Here is a 21,268-nt window from a genome sequence, read left to right on the forward strand (position 1 = left end):
TGTGTGTGTGTGTGTGCTCTGTTCTGAAGGTTTGGGATGAGTTAGTTATGAACTTTTAGTAATCCGGTCCCAGGATCAGGATTGAGGTGACAATGTTTGCTTATTCTGTCCTGCAATAAAGTCACAGAAGAGAACTGGTTGTTTGCCGTGTCTGCTCTTTATGGAAAGTAAGTTGGTGAAAGGAAACTATGCTGAAAAACGCACTGCAAAAAAAAGGCAGACAAGCAAAACGGCCTGCAACTTAAGAAAACACATGCAAATAGACAAAACACAAGCAAATTAGGAAAAATTGTACTAATTTTACAACACATGCGCAGCATTTAGCAAACCTGCTGCAAGTACACACAACAAAACCAAATACCTAGACGCGCTACAAATACAGAAATGATGCAAAAGGAAAAACCCACAAACCCCGAAAACAAAGGCAACAGAATTGATTTCAGAGAGAGAGAGAGAGAGAAAGAGAGAGCAGATGAGAGGTTTGACCTTAGACTGTAAATATTAACAGTCTATGGGTTTGACAAGAGGCGACATAAAAATGTGTACATTCATTTTTACGTTCGGCCCTATAGTCTTTTGCTGTATTATCAAAGAGCAACAGGTTTTATATGTTATAGTTTATGTTCTAGGGATTAACTTCTACATGAGCTTGCAAGCTATCACTAGTAGCCCATAAATACACTGCAAATTATTTGGTTCTTACAAAGATAAAAAAAACTTTAGAAGCGTTAGATAATTCATCTTGTTTTAAGAGTGGATTTCTTATTTTAAGTGTTCAACTTAACACTATAATCTTAAATCAAACAAGCTTGTCTAGTGAAATTATCTTTAGATTTAGTGTTTTTATCTTGTTTTTAGACACCCATTTTTTGCAGTGGGACACTTTTCAGTAAATAAATGTTTTTTAATAAGTGTAAGTAAGTAAGTAAAAAATTAGGAAAACAAATGATCTTCTCTCTGACATGACCTCGCCTTCTGTTGTGTAACTGGATGGATTTTTTGGTTTTTCTGTTGCATTTCTTATTTCTTATTTCTTCTTTCTTTTCAATTTGCATCGTTTCTATAGTTGATTGAATTGTGTGTATTTGCAGTATGTTTACCAAATGCTGCGCATGTGTTGTCAAATTTATAAAGATGTTTTCTTAATTTGCTGTTTTGTCTTTGCATGTGTTTTCTCAAGCTGCAGGACGTTGCCCGCCGGCCACCGTAGAAAACCTTTTGGACTCCGCTACATTTACTTAACAGCTTAGTAACTACTTTCTTTGCTGAAATAATTATTGGATTAATAACTTAGTCAATCAACAGAAATTTAAACAGCATTTTTTAAATTTGATAATGAATAACTATTTAAGTCATATTTTAAGCAAAAATGCCAAAATAATATCTAGACAGAAAACTAAATATCTTTAGACTGCTTGTTGGCAAAAACAAACACGTTAAGGTGTTACCTTGAGTTTTAAGAAATTATTATGAGCATTTTACATTTTATACAGCAGATTAATCAATAAGAGAATAATCTACAATTAAAATATTACTAATAAATATAAATATATATTAGTTGCAGCTCTATATTGAAAGGTATAATATGCAGTGTTATTAAAACAATTTATAGACTAATACAAAAATAACTGTATGAGCTTGTAAAATACAGAATGATGGGTGGGATTGTGATAGATAAAACCACCAAACAGTAGCTAGAGTGATTAAAATGAGCTCCACCTCAACCAACTAGGACTTTAAATGTTGCCCCCGTTTCCTGGTAGGTAGTCTGGATTGACGACGGTTCATTTACCCGATAATTCTGGTGAAGTCCCGCCAGATGCCTCTCTCCTTACGCTTTCATTGTGTTCACTTTAAACTCCGGTTGCATTGAGCAACATTAACTGGAACCTCTGAACAATGTTATACGCTGACAATGGCAAATTTTAAGGAAAAGTTGGATCGTTGGACCGGCCTGCTTGGTTCTTTCAGGGAATGATTGTAGAGATTTACAAAGAATATGTTTACGACATTTACTCTCTAACTGGGATGTTTTGCTATGGACAGTATACACAACAGCAAATTACGTTTAACCATCTTTCCAGCTAATTTAAATAGCTCACATTACTGTATCGTGTGAACAGTTAACTACATTTAATATTCTATGTGGTGTTTTCTTTTGCCGGGTACAAATGTTCCACCATAACAAGTTTCTTCCCATTAACCATTTTGAAGAGCGACGCTCGCTGCATCTGAAGCTTAGCGATGCCAAAGACAATTGTGATTGGCTTGAAGTAATCTAAACCACCCCTGACCGATTTTTCTCCTATCCAGGAATTGATGCTCCTGTTGCCAGGCCTTCCTCCACAGCGCTGTGGAGATAGGTCTGGCTAACCGGTTGATAATCCAGTCTTGTGGAGAAGGGGGTATTGAGATTCTGGTGTGTGTGTGGGAAAAACAACACTGCACAGTATCACGGTCCGCATTTTGTATAACAACAGCAAACTGCACACATTCATCCTATTGATTAAATCCACTTTAATAAATAAATACAGAAAAATAAGTTCATGGCTCGATAGAGACGTGGTCCTAGTTACAATGTAGGTCAGTAGACACAGACACACTGAGGAGAGACAGGCTGTGCATCACACAGGAACAAATAATGGGATTTTATCCCTCTTCTGCACAGATTTTATGCTTACATGGCTGATGAAATATACGTGATAATCAGATTTCACATGACATCTGCTCCTTAGCTTATTGTACAGCTTTGGCCTTCTTTAACTTAACAAAATGATTCACTTCTTGTCTCACCTTCTAAAGAGGAAAAATACATGTGCATGAAAAAATAGAGGAACACAGAGGCATTATATGGTAAAATAATACCATACGGAGGGACTCCTCAGCTTCACAATAACATAGTACATTTGGGCCAAATGGCAAACAAATCTATCCATCAGTCCAAAGATAATCCTTTAAGAAAGCTACCAGCTAAAGTAGTCATACTGTGTGCAATTCATCATTCAGTGGGTTACCTCAAGGTACTTACAGTTACACAAGAACAATGTCCTGTCAGATCCAAGACATGGAGGTATATTGTGATAAATAACAGTAATAGCATGCACAAAGTCACATATCTCTTCAGAGAATTAATATCTTTGTCACATTATATAAAACAAAATCAAGAAAATTCAAATATCTGCACATCCAAAATAAAACTGTTATGATCAAATATTCTTAAAACTGTTAAACTGTTAAGTATGAATAAAAAGAACAAGTTCAAATACAACGGAAGACCTGCATCCCAATCAATGATCAATGCTCCTATTAATAGTATACATTATATTAGGACAAGTCATATCATTTAGACTTCATGAATAAGAGAACAGAAAATCATGTAATTTTAGTCTTAGGCATATATTACACAGTATCACATCATATCATGTCACATCATAACAGTCTCAGTCTTTCTTTAATAGAGCTTATATTAAGAGCTTATATTAAAACCAATGAGAGAAGCAGGTTGTGCAAAGGGAAGAGAGGAAACAAGTGTTACTCTGTAGCAGAAGCTGGTTTATTGGTGTATTCTACTTTATATACTAGAAATGATGAAATCATGGATCTACCTAGTGCTAGACCATTCTGTCTTTTAGAGCTTTTTAAGTCAGAAATAAAATGACACAGTGGCCATGTACAGTATGAAACCATTTCATCGTTGTAGGCACCTTTTAAACAAACAAAACAGACTAAAGCTTATTCAATAAATACTGCTGCCTATCTCTTGCCGTCGTCATCTTTCTTCATTCTCCCTCCCTCCTCCCTGTAGGTCCAGTATTGTTTCTAAGCTACAGATTGGACACAGTCTAGTCGTTGTATCTCTACGGTTGCTCCTGTAACAGGAACAAATACGTGAGGTTCTACTGAGTCTGAGAACTGTGTAGGGTTGGGCAATATATCAATAGTATATTGACACTGATATATGAGGCTAGATATCGTCTTACATTTTGGATATCATAATATTGTGATATGAGCCAAGTGTTTTTCTGGTTTTAGAGGCTGCTGCAAAGTGATGCCCTTTTCTGAACTTACTAGACTTACTAGCTAGTTTTATTATTTGCCTTTACCCACTTAGTCATTGTATCAACATGATTGGTGATTATTCATCAAAACTCTCAATGTGTTAACATTTTTGTGAAAACACAAATAGTCAACTCTACAATGTCACCGCAATATCGATCGTTATCAAGGTAATTGGTGAAAACTATTGTGATATTTGATTTTCTCCACACCGCCCTGCTCTACCACTGTGCTGTCCACGCTAGCTTCACACAATGTTTCTTACATGAGCACAATGTTAGAACTGAGTGTTTGTAGGAATGAAGCTGTACACGTCCCATCCAGCACACTGAGGGCCTTTGCTCTACTGCCTAAAGGTCTCTGCAGCAGAAAGGCTTAACAGGGAGCTCAGCCGTTTGCCATTTCATAAGGTGTGTGCTCTGTAGCCAGCCACCTGCCCACTGCATAACAGTCTGCATGTCCCAAGTGAGCAAGCAGCCCACCGCAGGCAGCACACAGGCTGCTTTTGCTTATAGCACATGGCAGCAGTTGTACTGAGTCAGCGGCAGGATCTTGGGCTTGTTGTGTGTCGGTATGTTCAAGGCCAGAGCTTTCTCACACAGAGGAAACTGAAAGAGTCTCTCACGCAGCTTTATGCTATGTCGTTTCCCCTGCTCTAGCCTCGGAGCAGCCTCATCCCGGGTCCCCAAAGCATTGTGGGGTTGAGATCTGTCTGTTAAGAGGTCATCTCTTCCACCCTCTGCTTTCTCGTCTTGTTCTCCTTCTCTTTCTTTTTTTTGGGCTTCTATCTCGTTCCGGATGAGTCTGGAAGAGGATGCAGGGAGAAGAGGAGGAGGTTTGTTGGTGTTGTTGTTAGGTTCTGTCCCCTCGTTGTTTCCTTCCTCCAGGCTTGCGGAGTCTGGTTGCCCTTGACAGCACGGTACCCCCAAACCAGGCAAAGATGCTGGTAGGGCTTCAGGTGTCTGACTGATCGTCTTGTCTCCATTTCTGACTGGCTGGTCAGAAATCACACAACCACTCTCTTCTTTCTCTATTTCCATTGCCATATCTTCCTGCTCCTCCTCTTCCTCCTCTATTATCTCCACTAAGCTGCTCAATTTCCACTTTTCTTCTTCTTCCCTGCACTCTTGATCTGCACCATCAAGCATCTCCTCAGCTTCTTTCTCTGGCTCTGCTACTAAACCTTTACCCTCCTTTGCCACACTGCCCTCCTCCTCATCCTCTTCCTCTTCTTCCTCCTCACAGATCTTCTGTAGTGCAGGCAGGTTCTTGGTGGCTGGAGGCTCCTCAGCCAGAGATGGACGGAGGGTGAGGCTGAGGCTGGGTTGCCAGGGGCCAGGGAAAGCCTGCTGAGGAGGGGGCCTTGCGGCGAGCAGGTCCCCACATTCAGGTACTCCTGATCGGGGAGAGCAGGGGGAGAGGGCCCCTGAGAGCCAGTGTGGTGGGGCCTCTGGGCTGAGCAAGATGTTATCCAGCCCTTGCAGCCAGTGATGAGCCTCAATCTCCTCAAGCGAGGCGCGGCAAGATGGATCCTTCTGCAGCATCCTGGAGATCAGACTGACCGGGCAAAAACAGAGAGGTTTATTGTTTCATGGAAAGGATATAAGCTGCTTGATTGCTTGCTTTAAATTTTGGTGATCAGCCATTACAGCAACTGAATTGGCACAGAGAATTACCTGATTTATATCTGATCTAGGTCATCTCCATGCATAACTATACTAAACATTCTTGAAACATGTATCAATTTCTAATGTCCAGGAGGTTGTTCTGTTCTATTCGGCTCCTTTTCTGAAATCAAATACACCAATGAATGAAAGGCGTTCATTCAGGGACATTTCAGGGCAAGAACTGCATGCAGATACAGCGCTGTGTCTGCAAGCTGTATCATGATGGTGAAAATGGCAATTTCACCATCCTGGGTGTGTATAAGCTCATGTTTAAAAGGATAACGTTGGTTTTGTTCAATATTTTTCTCATTGCCAACAAAGGCAATCCAATGAGAAGACCAAAACAACAATGTGTTAGTCCGTCTCTCAATAATTTAGGACTTTCCTTTCCTGTCTTTGGTCTTTTGGTCACATGCCTATTTATTTTTGCCTGAAGATGTACATCTTACGTTTAAATTTTTTTAAAGGCTTAGTCATTTCCCAAAACAGCTGGGCACTGTTGATTGTACCAAACATTATTAAAAAAGGATTAAATAGTCTATTTTAGGGGGAACACTTTCAGTGCATGTTCATCATAATGGCACAGAGGAATAAGATGCAATCAGTTACAAAAAAACACACCTTTTATAATTAACAGGTAATGTCTTTGACAGGCATGAGAAAATGTTGAAAAAAGACTTTTGTAAATTACTTTTTAATACCTTCTGGGGACTTTTTTGAGGTGACTTTTTAAGGATCGTTAGGATTTCTGTAGCATATGTAAAAGGGGTCGGCGCTTTTTTAATGTGGATCTGAATTTTTATTTGGATTTGCTAAACACCTGCTAACCATCCACTTCCATTCATCCATCCATCCATTATCTGTAACCGTGTATCCTGTTCAGGGTTGCAGGGGGGCTGGAGCCTATCCCAGATAACATTGGGCAAGAGGTGGGGTACAACCTGGACAGGTTGCCAGGCAATCACAGGGCTGACACATAGAAACAGAAACCATTCACACCCACAGGAAATTTAGATTCAGCAATTAACCTAACAAGCGTGTCTGTGGGAGGAAACCTGAGAACCCTGAGAAAACACAGGGTGAACATGAAAAATCCACGCAGGAGGGTCCAAACTGGCCAGCGGGTTCAGACCCACTGTAACACTGTGTCACCCCATCTACTTTCTCTATTGATTATTCCTGTGTTGAGTCAATAGTGAGCTAGTAACAAAATCTGGAAGATAAGGTGAATTTGTTTAATGTCATTTACTCTCTAAAGCTGCTGTTGTTGACCCTATAGTTCTGTGAGCTAAGCACAGTGTGTGCTTAGCTGGTGATGAGTTTTTGTTGGAGGTGTGAGGATTGAAAGTGAAGTGAGACGACACATACAGTATATGTGAGTTTTATTTACTTTCAGAGGTGTGTCTGGAGTGCCTCTGACAAGATTGAAATATGGTTTAAGGAGACAGTTGTTTTGTACTGAAGAAAGGAATAGCAAACATTTGACAGACACCACTCACTGTTTAAAGCCACTGTATTTGCAGCCTCTGAGATAACTAGGACATTTGCAGTATCTACTGAAACGCACACTAATGAGATGATTTTACGGTCAGCAGCTTCTGATGACAGTGTGACCCACAACATCTATTCCACAGCAGAAAATCTCTGGGAGTAGAACAAACCTATAAATAAAGAATACATTCATAAACAAGAAAAGAAAACCTGCAAAGATAATAAAATTGTTTTCTTTTACAGATAACTCTTTGTTTTTTGAAGCTGTGATGAGTGAGGAACCTAAGTGTTATCACCCGTTGCTATGGTCTAACCTTAGTGTCATTCATTAGTACTCACTCTCTGCAGTCGTCTGAAACATGTTTGGGGACGCAGTAGCGACAGTCCAGAATCATGACCAGCGTCTCACTGTCGTTGGTTTCCTGAAAGGGAGGGACTCCACACACCAACATGTACAAGGATTTCGACACTCCCTTAGGTCACATATATCTGGGAAACACACACACACACACCCACACACCACACACACACACACACACACACACAACACACAACACACACACAGAGCAAAACAATTTGCCTTAAAATAGCAAGTCATGTCATCCACCTCAATCAGATCATATTTTATTCTATGAACACATAGTTCATGAGTGTTAAAAAAAAAAAATGTCCCTTTCAAATATGAATTGAAAACACCATTGCAGTTATTTTCTAAACACACACAAAGATGAGGAAAATCTGATTCTGTCTTAGAAATCTACATAAAAGGATCAACTACACCACACACACACACACACACACACACACACCACACACACACACACACACACACACACACACACACACACACACACACACACACACACACACACACACACCACACACACCACACACACACACACACACACACACTTTCTGGTGCTGACAGTGTTCTTTTCACGTCTCCTCCCTTTCCTTCCTCCTCACCCCCTCCTCTCGTCCTCATGCAGATCCTGTGAGAGGACGTCCGTGCAAACTCAAACAGCCTAAACCGGAGAACACCGTGGACCGGTTCAAGGAAACACACACCCACACACACTCCAGCACACACACACATGGCAACCCACTCCGAGGAAAGGGAGCTGAGGGCTGAAGGCCATAATAAACAGAGGGCCTGTTGTGTGCTATTCTGAGAATGATCGTGCTTTCTCTCTTGTTTCTGTTTCTCCTTGTGTTTCTCCCAAACATTACAAATAGGAACACTACACATGCTGTTCACACTGTGTTAACCCTGATTTAACACTAGATAGATAAATGGTGCATTTTTGACTTACATAACTATGTGTGCATGTGTTTATGTTCTTGGCCAGAATTCAAAGATGTACCAAACAAAACTAATGTACTGAAATAAAAACTGTGACCCCCAAACCGTGATGTGAACCAATCCATGAATTTCGTGAACCGCTCCGCTTCTAACGAGCATACATCTTCAGAGGATGACTCTGGTGATCCCTGACATTCCCGTCTTTTCTTCATCAGGTCAAATTTTCACTTATTCCAATATTTTCTTTTAGGACCAAATAAATACCTGAATACATTCCATCAGCCTCAGCTGTGCTAAATGTTTAGAGCAAATTAGCAAATGTTAGCATGCTAAAGTGATGGTGAACATGGTAAACATATACTTGCTTAACATCAGCATGTTAGCATTGTCATTGTAAGCATGTTAGCATGCAGATGTTAGCATTTATCTCAAAGCACAGCCTCATGGAGTTGCCAGCATGGAAACAGTGTGGGTATAACTAATCATTTTGACATTCCTTATCTTAGACTGCTGACAGTGGAAAGTGGAAATCTTGATATGTACTTGTTTAAAAAAAAGAGTTGACATCAACATTCTTTTCTGAAAATATACATGATATTTAGATAAGATAAGGATGCAGCATCATTGCTTGTGCAATTACATTAGTTCACACTAGGTAAAATAACACATAATAGTGGTGCAAAATGACAAGTTTTAGGTTTTATATTACATTATAATATCCAAAGCATATTAGATGAACAGGAATTTAAAAACTTATCTCTTTCAGAACACAACAAAATCCAAACACTGTAGTTAATTCAGACCCCTATCCATGGATTCTCCCAAGTACCAATCCCATGTGTGATAAGCATTCAGCCATTGTCCCACACTATACTCATGATGGTGCAAACAATGGCCCTCAGTCCTCGCCAATACAATGTACACTCATGTGCATGCTCAATATAGTCTAAAGACATCTTATGCAACAGGGAAGAGAAGCCACTCAGTGCTGGGCCTGGGAGTGTACTTTACTCTGCTCACTGGTAAGGGTGGGAATCTCTGGGCACCTCATGATTTGATTTGATTCCGATTCAGAGGCCAGAGATTCTATTCAAAACTAAACTTTTTTTTGTGATCTAATTATTTTTTTTGAAAATTAAAAAACATAAACATTTACAAACAGTTACAAAAACCGGAGGGAGGGAGACAAAACAACACATGCAGATACAAAAACACACACGCACACACACACACACAGACACAGACAAAAAACAAGGGACCAAACACCTGTGCAAGTTAGAGGTCCAAGCTGACCTCGCAAAGTCCGCAATGCTCCGCTAATTGTTCAGAGTTTCACATACACTACATCCAAGTAGAAAAGGGTCTATGTGCAAATAGACAGTCAATTAATCAATCAAAATGTATTATATAGCACTTTACAACAACCAGCAGATATCCAAAGTGCTTAACATCAGAAACCAAGAGCAATAACACATATCATACAATTGAAAGAGTGAACATAGAAAACAGTAAAATCAGAAAAGGTTACAAAGAAACAGAAGAATAAAATTGCCACACCACAGCTACGTATTAAAAGCCAGACTAAACAGAAACATTTTGAGTTTGGACTTAAAAAGAGCTACATCTGTTATAGTGCGAATATCAAGGGGTAACTTGTTCCAGAGTCTCGGGGCAGCAACTGCACCTTGGTACTTTCAAAACTCGCTGATTTGAAGAACGCAATGACCGGTTGGGCTTCCGCAAAGTTAAAATTTCAGACAAATACTCTGGGGTCAGACCATTTAAGGCCTTGAAAATAAACAATAAAATCTTAAAATCTATTCTAAAAATGCACAGGGAGCCAATATAGAGTATAGAGAACGGGAGTGATATGTGCACATCTAGATGTATTTGTTAAAGCGAGCAGCTGCATTTTGCACAAGGTGAAGACATGAGATGGACGGCTGATTCAGACCAATATAGAGAGCATTAGAGTAGTCCAACCTTGAACTAATAAAATCCCGAAGAGGCTTTTCTAGCTCGTGCCTGCACAGCAAAGGCTTAACTTTAGCCAGGAGACGAAGCTGGAAAAAGCTCTCTAACAATATTACTGGTCTGATCTGCAAATTTCATGCTGCAATCAAAAGCAACCCCCACATTTTTTGACAGCTGACCTAGTGTAACTCAAAGTTGGACTATTTTGCATGCCTGAAGTACTGAAAATAATACACTCCGTTTTATCTTCATTCAAATCAAGAAAGTTTTTGGAAAGCCACAACTTAATATCAGTGATACAACTAAGCAGGGAGTTTAGTGTGACACTGTCATTTGCTTTCTTAAACAAATAGATTTTTAAATCATCTGCGTAGCAATGAAATGACAGGATATGCTTTCCTATAATAGCCCCTAAAGGCAGCAAACAGAATGGGGCCAAGAATTAATCCCTGCAGTACCCCACAAGAGAGAGGAGCAACTGACGAGGAGAGGTCACCAATCATAACAGAAAAGCTCCTATTTGCCAAATAAAACTCTGGACACTTAGCAGAGCATTGCGAACTCTGTGAGGTCAACCTGGACCTCTAACTTGCACAGGTGTTTGGTCCCTTGTCTTGTATCTATCTGTGTGTGCGTGTGTGTGTGTCTGTTTGTGTGTGTGTGTGTGTGTGTTTGTGTGTGTCTGTTTCTGCATGTGTTGTTTTGCCAAGACATTGACAGTAACAGGCACAGTAACATTAAACAAGGTGGAGATTTTGGATGCATTATTGTTTAAGAACTGACCAAAGGGAGAGCACTCCCAGATCATGTGAAGATATGTGCCTTGTGCTTTCATTGGACAGAAAGTGCATAATGGGCTATTAATTATTTTTATGTGGTGCATTTTCACGGGGGTGAGATATGTCCTATGACAAAATTGTAGTGAATCTGCTAATGGTCTGGATTGTGAGATCCTTCTAGAATGCTAGACCATACATTATGCCAGTTGAGATCGATACTCTTTTTTTAATAGAAAAGGGCAGAGCGGCCAGGTAAAACTAAGAACTGATAAAGCCAAGACACCATACCACAGTTTTTAGGCTGCGCAGAAAATAACTTCCGAATAGGATGAATGGGCAAAGGCTTCTGCCGAGGAACAACGTATGCCTTGAGCGGTGACCTTACCTGAAGGTAAAAGAAAAAAGAGGAACGTGGTATACTGAGTGCATTTTGTAAGTCAGATAAGGGTAACAAGCCAACCTCACCAAAAATGTCTATTAGACAATTAATTTATTCCCTTTGTGAGCTGTTATTGGCCTCCCACCAATCAGGAGTGCAGCATTATTGAATAATGGGAAAAAAGTTTGCCAGTTACAAGCTACACAACAGTATGTGTCAGCTAACCTTTAAGTTTTGATAAGATGAGAGATAATCGGGCCAAAGCGTAGCTGGCACTGTTTATTAGAAACATTCATCGTCATGGAACTGTCATAGCACTCTAGGGTACGCCAGCAAACAGAGCCATCTGGATTAAACCAAGTAAGGAGGGGTCTTAACACAAAGGATCAGAAATAATTTTTAAAGTTGGGTTCTGAGAAGCCACCATCCTATTTCCTCCTCTGTAGAGTGGACATCTTAAGTCACGGACGCTTGCCTTTCCAGATAAATTTAGATACCACTGATTGTAATTCACGCCAGTAGCCAGCAAGAGGGGAGAGAAGTAGCAGAGAGCTCACAAAATTAATCCTGGGTCAAACATTCCTTTTAACCACTGAGATATGGGCTTGAATTTACATGTACTCATCCACTTTTACATATCTTTCAAAACGCTGTTCAGAGCAACAGAATATAAATATGTAACAAATAAATATTTAAACTGATTAACAATGGGGATGTTGGCAGAGATGGTTGAGTTGTGGGCAGAATCCTTTAAACAAAGTAGTGCAGACTTTGACCAGATAATTTTAAAGCCTGATAAACTACCATACTCCTCACATAAGGATAGAAGGTGAGGAAGAGACTGAGAGGGGTTCTCTAAATAACAAAAACATTGTCCGCAAATAGTGAGAGGTGATGCTTTGTAGCAGGAATGTATATCGGTGACACCATAATTGATTGGCAAATGGCTTGAGCCAAGGGCTCCAGAGAAATGACAAATAATGCAAGACTCAAGGGGCAGCCTTGGCGGGAGGATTTAGAAACTGTAAATAAAGAGAAGGAGGTTAAGTTAAGACTCGAGCTGAGGAATTAGAACACAAAGCTTCAATCATACCAATGAAGGTTATGCCAAAGCCCATTACCCGACCATAAAAATGGCCAGTCAAGCCTGTCAAAAGCTTTAATTGCGTCAAGAGAGCGAAGTGACATTGGGGTCTTACTGTCCTCTGCCGCATCAACAATGTGGAGAAGACGTCTAACATTATCTGGGGCCGTTTTTATGAAAGCAGTTTGGTGTATATATCTATATATATAGATATATCTATATATCAGGATATACTGTGTATATATATATATATATACACAGTATATCGTGATGTATCTAAGAATCAATTTTTCTTCCCACCGCTACAACTGTTGACAGCACAAACAACGCACAAACAACACACAAACAACGCACACACACACATACACACACACTATATATATATGAACCAGATGCTGAGATAAAAAAAGCTTGTGCACAGAGTTCAGCAGTACTGCAAAGAGGAACGGAGTGAATGATCCTGGTTTTTTTGAGGGCACATTTCAAGACCAAATACTTGTAAGGGGTCAACCAACTCAACTCAGTTCCAAACGGACTTCCAAGTTCAGAAAAAAAAGTTCAAGCCTTTATTGCCCACATGTGGAAGACAGAACTGACTATCCCAGGATTAATTGCATGGTCCTATCTACATTAAATTATGCATTCAGGTCATCATCACTGATTAACATTCTATATGTTATAAACCAGACCAAATTTAAAGGCATTTTTCTCATGATCTCGACAAAGTCTATTATTCTGATATGATTATCTTCTAACGCTGATAGAATAATCTTGATAAAGCTGCGAAGCAGATGATTATTGCGTACATGTATTGTGCATGCAGATGTATTTTCTTTCTTTTATAGGCATTATTGTCACTAGGCCTATTTATTTTGTTACCTTCTAGTGACAGTAGAGTAGCACAGATGTGATAACCACTCTGATCTGAACAATGCATTATTTCTTGGGAATCAGATCAGAGTTTCAAGGACAACTTAAGACATGTTGCATGTTCTTAAAATATGTGTACACACACACACACACACACACACACACACACACACACACACACACACACACACACACACACACACACACACACACACACACACACACACACACACACACACACACACACACAACACACACACACACACACACACACACACACACACACACACACCGATTTGTACTTTACTTTTGTAACTGTAGGGGACTTGCAAAGACACATTCTAACATATTTTGAATTTTTGTCTACTGTGAGTTTAGCTCCAAATAATGGATCCCACATTTCCTTAATGCAACTCAGTAGCATCTATTGTTAGACCCTCCCTGTGACATCACCATCAGAGTTTTTTCTCTAACTTATTATCTTCTTCAGAACTGGAGAAGATATTACACTGTTTTCCAGGCTTGGTACTTTTTCTCATGATTGTCTTATGAAACACTGGTGGAGTGCCCCTGTAAAAACTGGACATACTTTGTTATTCAATAAATGCAACATGGTTTTTGACAAAACAGAAGATTTCGTGACATAAAATATATATTCAAAGTACTTTCACTTTAAGTTTGTAATCAGAATCAATAAAGTGGCATCGTTATTTTGCACCGTTTTATTTTCAACTCTGAACAGTTGAGCCTTCAGGTTGATATGAAAACACTCACAAAGATGTTTTGTCTGAAAAACCTTCATAGTTCCATGCTGCTTCCAGCTGAGCAACGAGCAACCATCACCCTCCAACCTGGAGCAGAGAAATGTGTGGACTCTGCCATTTACTGTTTTAGAAAGCAGCTTTTTCTCCAATCAAACTCAATATCTGCTGCACTCAAAAATATGTAAGTGGTGTATCATTGCCTGCTTGGTTCAATTATCCAAGTTTGTAAGACATGTGGACCACATAATATATAAATAGGCCCAGAAATGAAACCATGAACACTTGTCACAATCACATTGATTCAATGCTACTTACACCTCATAGCACAAAAAAAGAGTGTGTATCTGATGCCCAGAGAGGCTTATAGTATCTGCCAAATGCAGAACTTCCTTCTGCTCAGAACATAGTCCACCAATTCAGGTCCCCCGCTCTTCTCCTCTGACATTTACTGTAACTCAAATGCCAAGCACTTCTCCTTCATAACTCACCAAACGTTGCACATATTGGATGCAGCAATGCTGCTCTTGCAAAATAGACAGAGGGAGGAAGACTGCCTAAGCGCAGAATGTCAGGCTTTATCCTAGTACTGTTCATCTGGTAAACCAGACTACACCACTAGTGACGTCCTTCCACTGAAGTCTGTGAACCTAACATCAACACTTAGACCTCAAAAACGCATATGCTCAGCACAGTAATGGGCCGATATAATGTAACTACAGTAGTAGTAGCAATGTTTATCTTTGTCAAAGTAGTCAAGAGACCCAATTGACCCAAGTGTCTCTCCTCCACATCATATGACTATCATCTCTCTCTCACACACACACACACACACACACACACACAACCCACCACACCCACACACCCACACACCACACACACACACACACAACACACACACACACACACACACACCCACACACAACACACACCACACACACACACACACACACACACACACACACACACACACACACACACACACACACATCCTTTAACAGAGCATGCATCTACGCTGCATACTGCGACTCCTAGCAGTGAAGAAACCACAGGGATTTTTACTTCATTCTGTTTATAGACAAAAATATCAAAGAGACACAGAGACCATGTATGAGTGAATGGTGTTGTTTGTGTGTGTGTGTGGTGTGTGTGTGTGTGTGTGTGTGTTGTTGGTGTGTGTGTGTGTGTGTGTGTGTGTGGGTGGAGATGGGTTTATGAGTCACCTTCTTGAGACTGAGATCACTAACGAACACTCTGTGCAGCTCAGGATTATCACCAGACCCAGACTGGCCATTGTTAGCACCGGGGTAAAGCTGATAGGCTCGGAGTGTCCGACCTGTGTTAACCCTAAACTTAGTCACCTGTGGGACCTTTGGCAATTTTGTCCAACATTCCTGTCTTTACAAGGTTAGCGGGCTCTTGGATGAAGATATCTGTATCTTATAAAACTAGACAATCTAAGGAATTAATTGGTACTAAACAGGTAAAGCTAGCCTGTCTGAATGGGAGCAAAATTTTGCTATAAGTTTAGGCTTAACTTTGGCGAAGGAAAAACTGGAAAAAGGGTCCCTTGACCTCTCACCTAATAATATTTGTATGAAAATGTTTTTTCTATTGGTACCCATGAGTTTCCTTTTTAGAAGACATACCATACATACCCACTCCCATGCAGTTTGGGGAGAATCCATGCCGTCTCATGCAGTATAAATGTGTTATTTTCGCCAATTCTAAAATGTTGTATTTGAATATTTCTACATACTGGGGTCACTAAACGTCTTGGAGTTGCATAGTATATTGGATATGGCTGGAAACCTGAAACCCCTGTGGATTCAATTAGCCCAATTGTATTATTGTGTTAATCCACATTGTACCTATTTTATTGTAATTAATCCATTTTTAGAACACTGTATAAATGTACCCATTTAGACTTCTAGGATGATCACAGCCTCATAAAACTGTACAACCACAAACTTGAGACCTAGCGCATTCAGAGGACTTATGGCTTTCAAAGGTTTATTAACAATAAGGGGGTTTCTCAGCAGTTCACTGAACATAAGCACTCGCCATTCAATTGAAGAACAATTCTTGCAGAAATCTCCAAATGTCAAAAGTTATTGGTACCAAATCACAGCACAGATTTTGTCAATTCTCAAGTGCTAAAATTGGTTATATTTCAGCATCAAACCCCTGTGAGAAATGGTATCAACCCAAATGTTACTGCAACAACTTATGAGACATAATTGAGCATGATAATGGCCATCATAACAGTAAACAGAAAAAAGTAACAGCATACGTGGGCTGTTGTGAATGTGTGAGTATTGGCCTGGACAACTGTTAGATTCCTGGCCTAAATCATTCATCATCATCAGTCTGTCCCTGATTAGTACACACAGTATACTGTATGTAAAGTATGTGTGTGTGCGGGTGATGGAGGTGTACATTTTCAACAAAGTGATGATGTAATCGTGATAGTCATAGGTTGAATCATGTTAAAATAGAACCGAAAAGGGCACTTGAGTTGAGGTGAGGCAGAAAACAGTCTTGGAGGATGTAATAAAATACACAAATGGATTTAAATGGACGCCTTTGTGTGGACACTTTTAGAAACAGGAACTCACATGAAACAAGGAACTAACACAACAAATAAGCCATGTTGAAGTTATGGATGTACTGTATGTCGCCACTCCTTATCATGCCCTTGGTTAACAAACAAAAAAACATTCCACCAAGGCTATAAGCAGACAACAACACAAGACAGTATGAGAAAAATAAAACCCAAGACCATTAGTTTCTTAAATAACACTTTCACTGGTTTTAACACATTTGCCACTCATCCTTGCCATAGGCAGTAAAACAAATGCTATAGATCCGTCCAAAAGAACACCTCCTTACTGCATTTGTATTCAGTGTGGATGTTTTTGTAGTAAACAAGAAGAAGAAAAACACAGCCAAACCCTGCCAAAATCCATCCTAGTCCAGCTTAGCAGACAAAACCACCAACCTCCCTGAAGCCAACATGCTGTGTTTCCCACCAGGGACCAAATCCCTCAGTTTTCTTTCTGTTCCTATGTCAAATCCTATTGGCCAGCCTCACCTCTAATGTTGCACAGATCCTAGCAGTACATACCAACCTTTATACTAAACAGTGATGCAAGGCACCTTCTCCTTCTGCTATCTATCTCTATCTTTCTCTCTCTTTATCACATGCACACGCACACGCAATGCAGCGTGAGAGAACAGTGGTTAGCTGCAGTGTTTGGTTCCACTTCAGAACTCACTGTTGGCTCATGACTGACTGGCTGGCTGGCTGGCTGGCTTGCTTAGACTGACCCAGATACACACACTAATCCTTTATGGACATACACACACATACTAACAAACATAGATCCATTTACACACAGGCACAAACAAATACAAGCTCATAACTATGAAAGGGTATACAGAGCAGGAACACATGCACTTAATACAAGAAAATACACAAGGGGGGTCAAGGGTCAAGGACACACACACACACACACACAAAAAAAGAACCAGCCCTCCAGTTAAATTTGGGATATGAACTATTTGTCATGTTATTAATTTGTTGTTTTTGTTTCAAATGTCATTCAAGGAAACACCACGACAATTACAACTTCACCTCCTCTGATAGTGTTGTATGATTGAATGTTGCAGAACAGCTGAAGCAGGTTGAAAGTGCTCCGAACAAAATGGAAATCTGAACATCTACAATCACAAGACAACTTTGCAAAACTGATGTGGGAATTATTGTGGGTTTAAATGCTGATCTCAGAACAGAATGACTAGGACATTGCGTATAGCCCCTGGCCAATATTTGAATATATGCAAATGTATTATGTCAGAATCAGCAGAAAAAATAATGTGTCTAACTAGAAGCTTGCACATACTGTTTTTCTAAGCAAGTAGTTCCAACCCTTTTAGAGTGTGATCTCTTGCCACTGGCTGCAAGGTCTACCTAGTGTAAACAGTTTAACCAAATAATTTTTTGTCCTTGTATCATATAAATCATTCACTATAGGTAAAATTGTCTAGTAGTTCCAGAATCTGAAGAAGTTAAGCTACATTTAGAGGAAAGTCAGACATATTAAACATAACTGGATGTAACACGTATATTTTATGCTTTTCTTTTTCTGTTGATGACTAAAATTTCTAGTTGCTTTCTGACACTTCAGATTTCTTGTGTCCCCATGTGGGGGTTAGGATTAGTTCAGTTAACTCCCAGAAGCAAAAAAAATGTAATTTTTTAAAATCTGTTTCTCACCCACAGCTGGAGCATCATACTCTTCTCCCAGCAGAATCTCTGGAGCGGAGTACGCCAGTGACCCACAGCTGGTGGCCAACATTGTCCCGGGTTGGAATAGGTTGCTGAACCCAAAGTCTGTCAGCTTCACCGCACCTTGCTGGGGAAAGAACACCACATTTTCGGGCTTCAGGTCCCGGTGAACCACGTGGAGCTGGTGGCAATACGCCACAGCACACACAATCTGGGCAAAATGGCGCTTGGCGGTGCCCTCAGCCACGCCACCCTCATGACGGAGGATGTAGTCGTAGAGGTCGCCGCCCTCGGCCAGCTCCATGACAAGGTACAGGGTGGTGGGCGTGTCGATGACCTCGTAGAGGCGAACCACATTGGGATGCTGCACCAGCCTCATGCACCTGAAAATAATTTGTAAGGAAAGTAAGATAATAAAAAAAAACAAGGAACTAAGAATATTACCTTTTAATAGTTTTAAGTAAGGAGGATTTGAGTAATGCAACTCCTTCATGGCACTCATAATTTAGGCATTGTTTTTTTGTTTTGTTGCATGTTCGCTCAGATTAGATTTAGATGATCACACTGTCCGTTTGAAATCCCAATACATCTGAACAAAAAACATTGTACAAAGTGCTCCTGCTGTAGTTTTTCAACCAGTTTTTAACATTTTTCTAAATTTTCTAAAATATTTTCTTCTCAACCTTTGTCTTAATTAATAATCTTTACCTGACTTCCTGTAAGAGGTGGCTTGTTGCCATAACATCAAGTTTTGTCTTGTCAATCATCTTGACAGCAACCAGTTGCCCAGTGTTGACATGACGAGCCAGTTTGACCACAGCAAAGTGACCCCTGCCCAATGTCCGACCCAGTTGGTACAGTCCGCTGAGATCAGAGCGACTGGGGCTGCAACTGGGGTCCGGATGTCCATCCTGGGCTGAGGTTATTTCTCCAGAGGAGTCCATGTTTGTAACAAAGAGGGAGTTCGGAGGAAAAGAGCAATTGACAAAAGGAAATAGTAGATGGAAAATAGTTGTGTCAAGGTGTCAGGGACAGAAGGAAGAAGGGGTGCAGGGTAGCAAAGTTCCTCATTGATAGGGAGTTGCCTGTCAGGACAAAGAAAAGACAACACAATGAGACAAAATGACAGCATTGATGATTTTGGACTTGGCCCGAAGGGAAAAGGGCTTAGATTAGGCCAGCTGACGCTAATGCCTCATCCCTTCAAGCACTGGTCCAAAAACAGATTGATATTTCACATATTTTAACAAAGGCAGAGAAGACAGAACAAGTTCAAATTAAGTGGCAAAGTCTAGATTGCAATGTATACATTGTAATGTAGTGGAATGAGAGTAGTAGAGGGTAAATATTATTTTATTGTCTGATATTGAAGGGGCTGTGTTTGTCTCTATCTCAAATAACACCCAGCCAGCACTAATGGCATGCCAAATCAATACTGTAACAGGAAACCATAATGTATGAGAGAGAGAGAGAGAGTGTGTGTGTGTGTGTGTGTGTGTGTGTGTGTGTGTGTGTGTGTGTGTGTGTGTGTGTGTCATTAGTTTGGTGAAGAGGGTCAGAAGGTGGCATTAGACCTGATGATGTCATTATCAGATCTTCCCCAAGGTAACAAATTCAGCTAAAATTATTATCTTCATTACCATGTTCATCATCTTTACAATTATGTCAACTTCATTGCAGTTATCTTTATCCTATTCATCGTCATCATTGTCACAGCTCATCATCATCAACATCAACATCATCATCATCATCATCATCTCTTATTTATCACAATGATGGCAGCACCACTATTCCCATTAAAGGCAACAGCAGCCTTTTCTCACAGCTGAACTGTGCCAAGTGTACACAAGTAGGTTACGTTAGGCCTCACCGTGTTAAAATGCGCTGATATCTTCGGCTGTACAGGTTTATTAGATCCAATACACTGCGAAAACCTGCCTATGGGCTGCTACCCTTGTGGTAAGGCCAGCTGCTCTCTACTTGGTCTCAAATGCAGTCCCGACTTGGCACATACGCACACAGTAGTCATCCTCCCGGCTGCTGCTCAACACCTCCAAACAAACGCTACTAACAACCTCACTGACAGCGCCACAGGAATATAATGCCGCTGCTGGACAACAGAGGCAGCTATGAAAACACAGTTATCTCGGTGCCAACTTACCACTGTTGTGCAAATATCCCGTCTGCGAGCTGTTAAGCCAAAAGTTCTTTCTGTCAGCCTCACACTTGGTGTCACTGAATTCAGACGTAAAAAATGACAGCGCTGCCTTTTCGTTTTCTTTCATAATATTCCATGTTTGCGGTCCATGTGTGCACATACTTTTCCCATGACTGCCTGCCTTCTGCCTCAATTATTCAGTCCAGAGGCTCGAGCGGTGTGACCGCGCGCCCACTCCACAAAACGAGATACACGCAAGAGTGGGACAGAACGTTTCGTTCGCGCGCGTGCACGTACATACGCGCGTGTGTCCAGCTTCCTTCTGACGTCAATACATTCCAACTCGCTCCCGCGGCGCAGCAGCATCAGCCAGCGGCCGCGAGCCTGTAGTACGCATGCTCGTTGGCAGTGAAGAGAGGAAAATGACTGAATGAATGCTTCGGAAGTCCAAGAAA

The 21,268-nt window shown here is 40.5% G+C and overlaps 1 protein-coding gene across 1 annotated transcript; it reads right to left on the bottom strand.

Annotated features, from left to right (window-relative positions):
• Window positions 1-2,497: 2,497 nt before the first annotated feature.
• Window positions 2,498-21,100, bottom strand: snrkb (SNF related kinase b). The gene is made up of 6 exons (XM_032523758.1): window positions 20,817-21,100; window positions 19,364-19,740; window positions 18,644-19,038; window positions 17,397-17,410; window positions 7,554-7,687; window positions 2,498-5,613 (listed from the first exon to the last, which is right to left on the bottom strand). The coding sequence occupies exons 2-6, from the start codon at window positions 19,597-19,599 to the stop codon at window positions 4,566-4,568; spliced, it is 1,827 nt and encodes a 608-aa protein (XP_032379649.1). The 5' UTR covers window positions 19,600-19,740; window positions 20,817-21,100; the 3' UTR covers window positions 2,498-4,565.
• Between the last annotated feature and the right edge of the window lie 168 nt (window positions 21,101-21,268).

The sequence above is a fragment of the Etheostoma spectabile genome, chromosome 8 (assembly GCF_008692095.1).
Source record: "Etheostoma spectabile isolate EspeVRDwgs_2016 chromosome 8, UIUC_Espe_1.0, whole genome shotgun sequence".
Taxonomy (NCBI): Eukaryota; Metazoa; Chordata; class Actinopteri; order Perciformes; family Percidae; genus Etheostoma; species Etheostoma spectabile.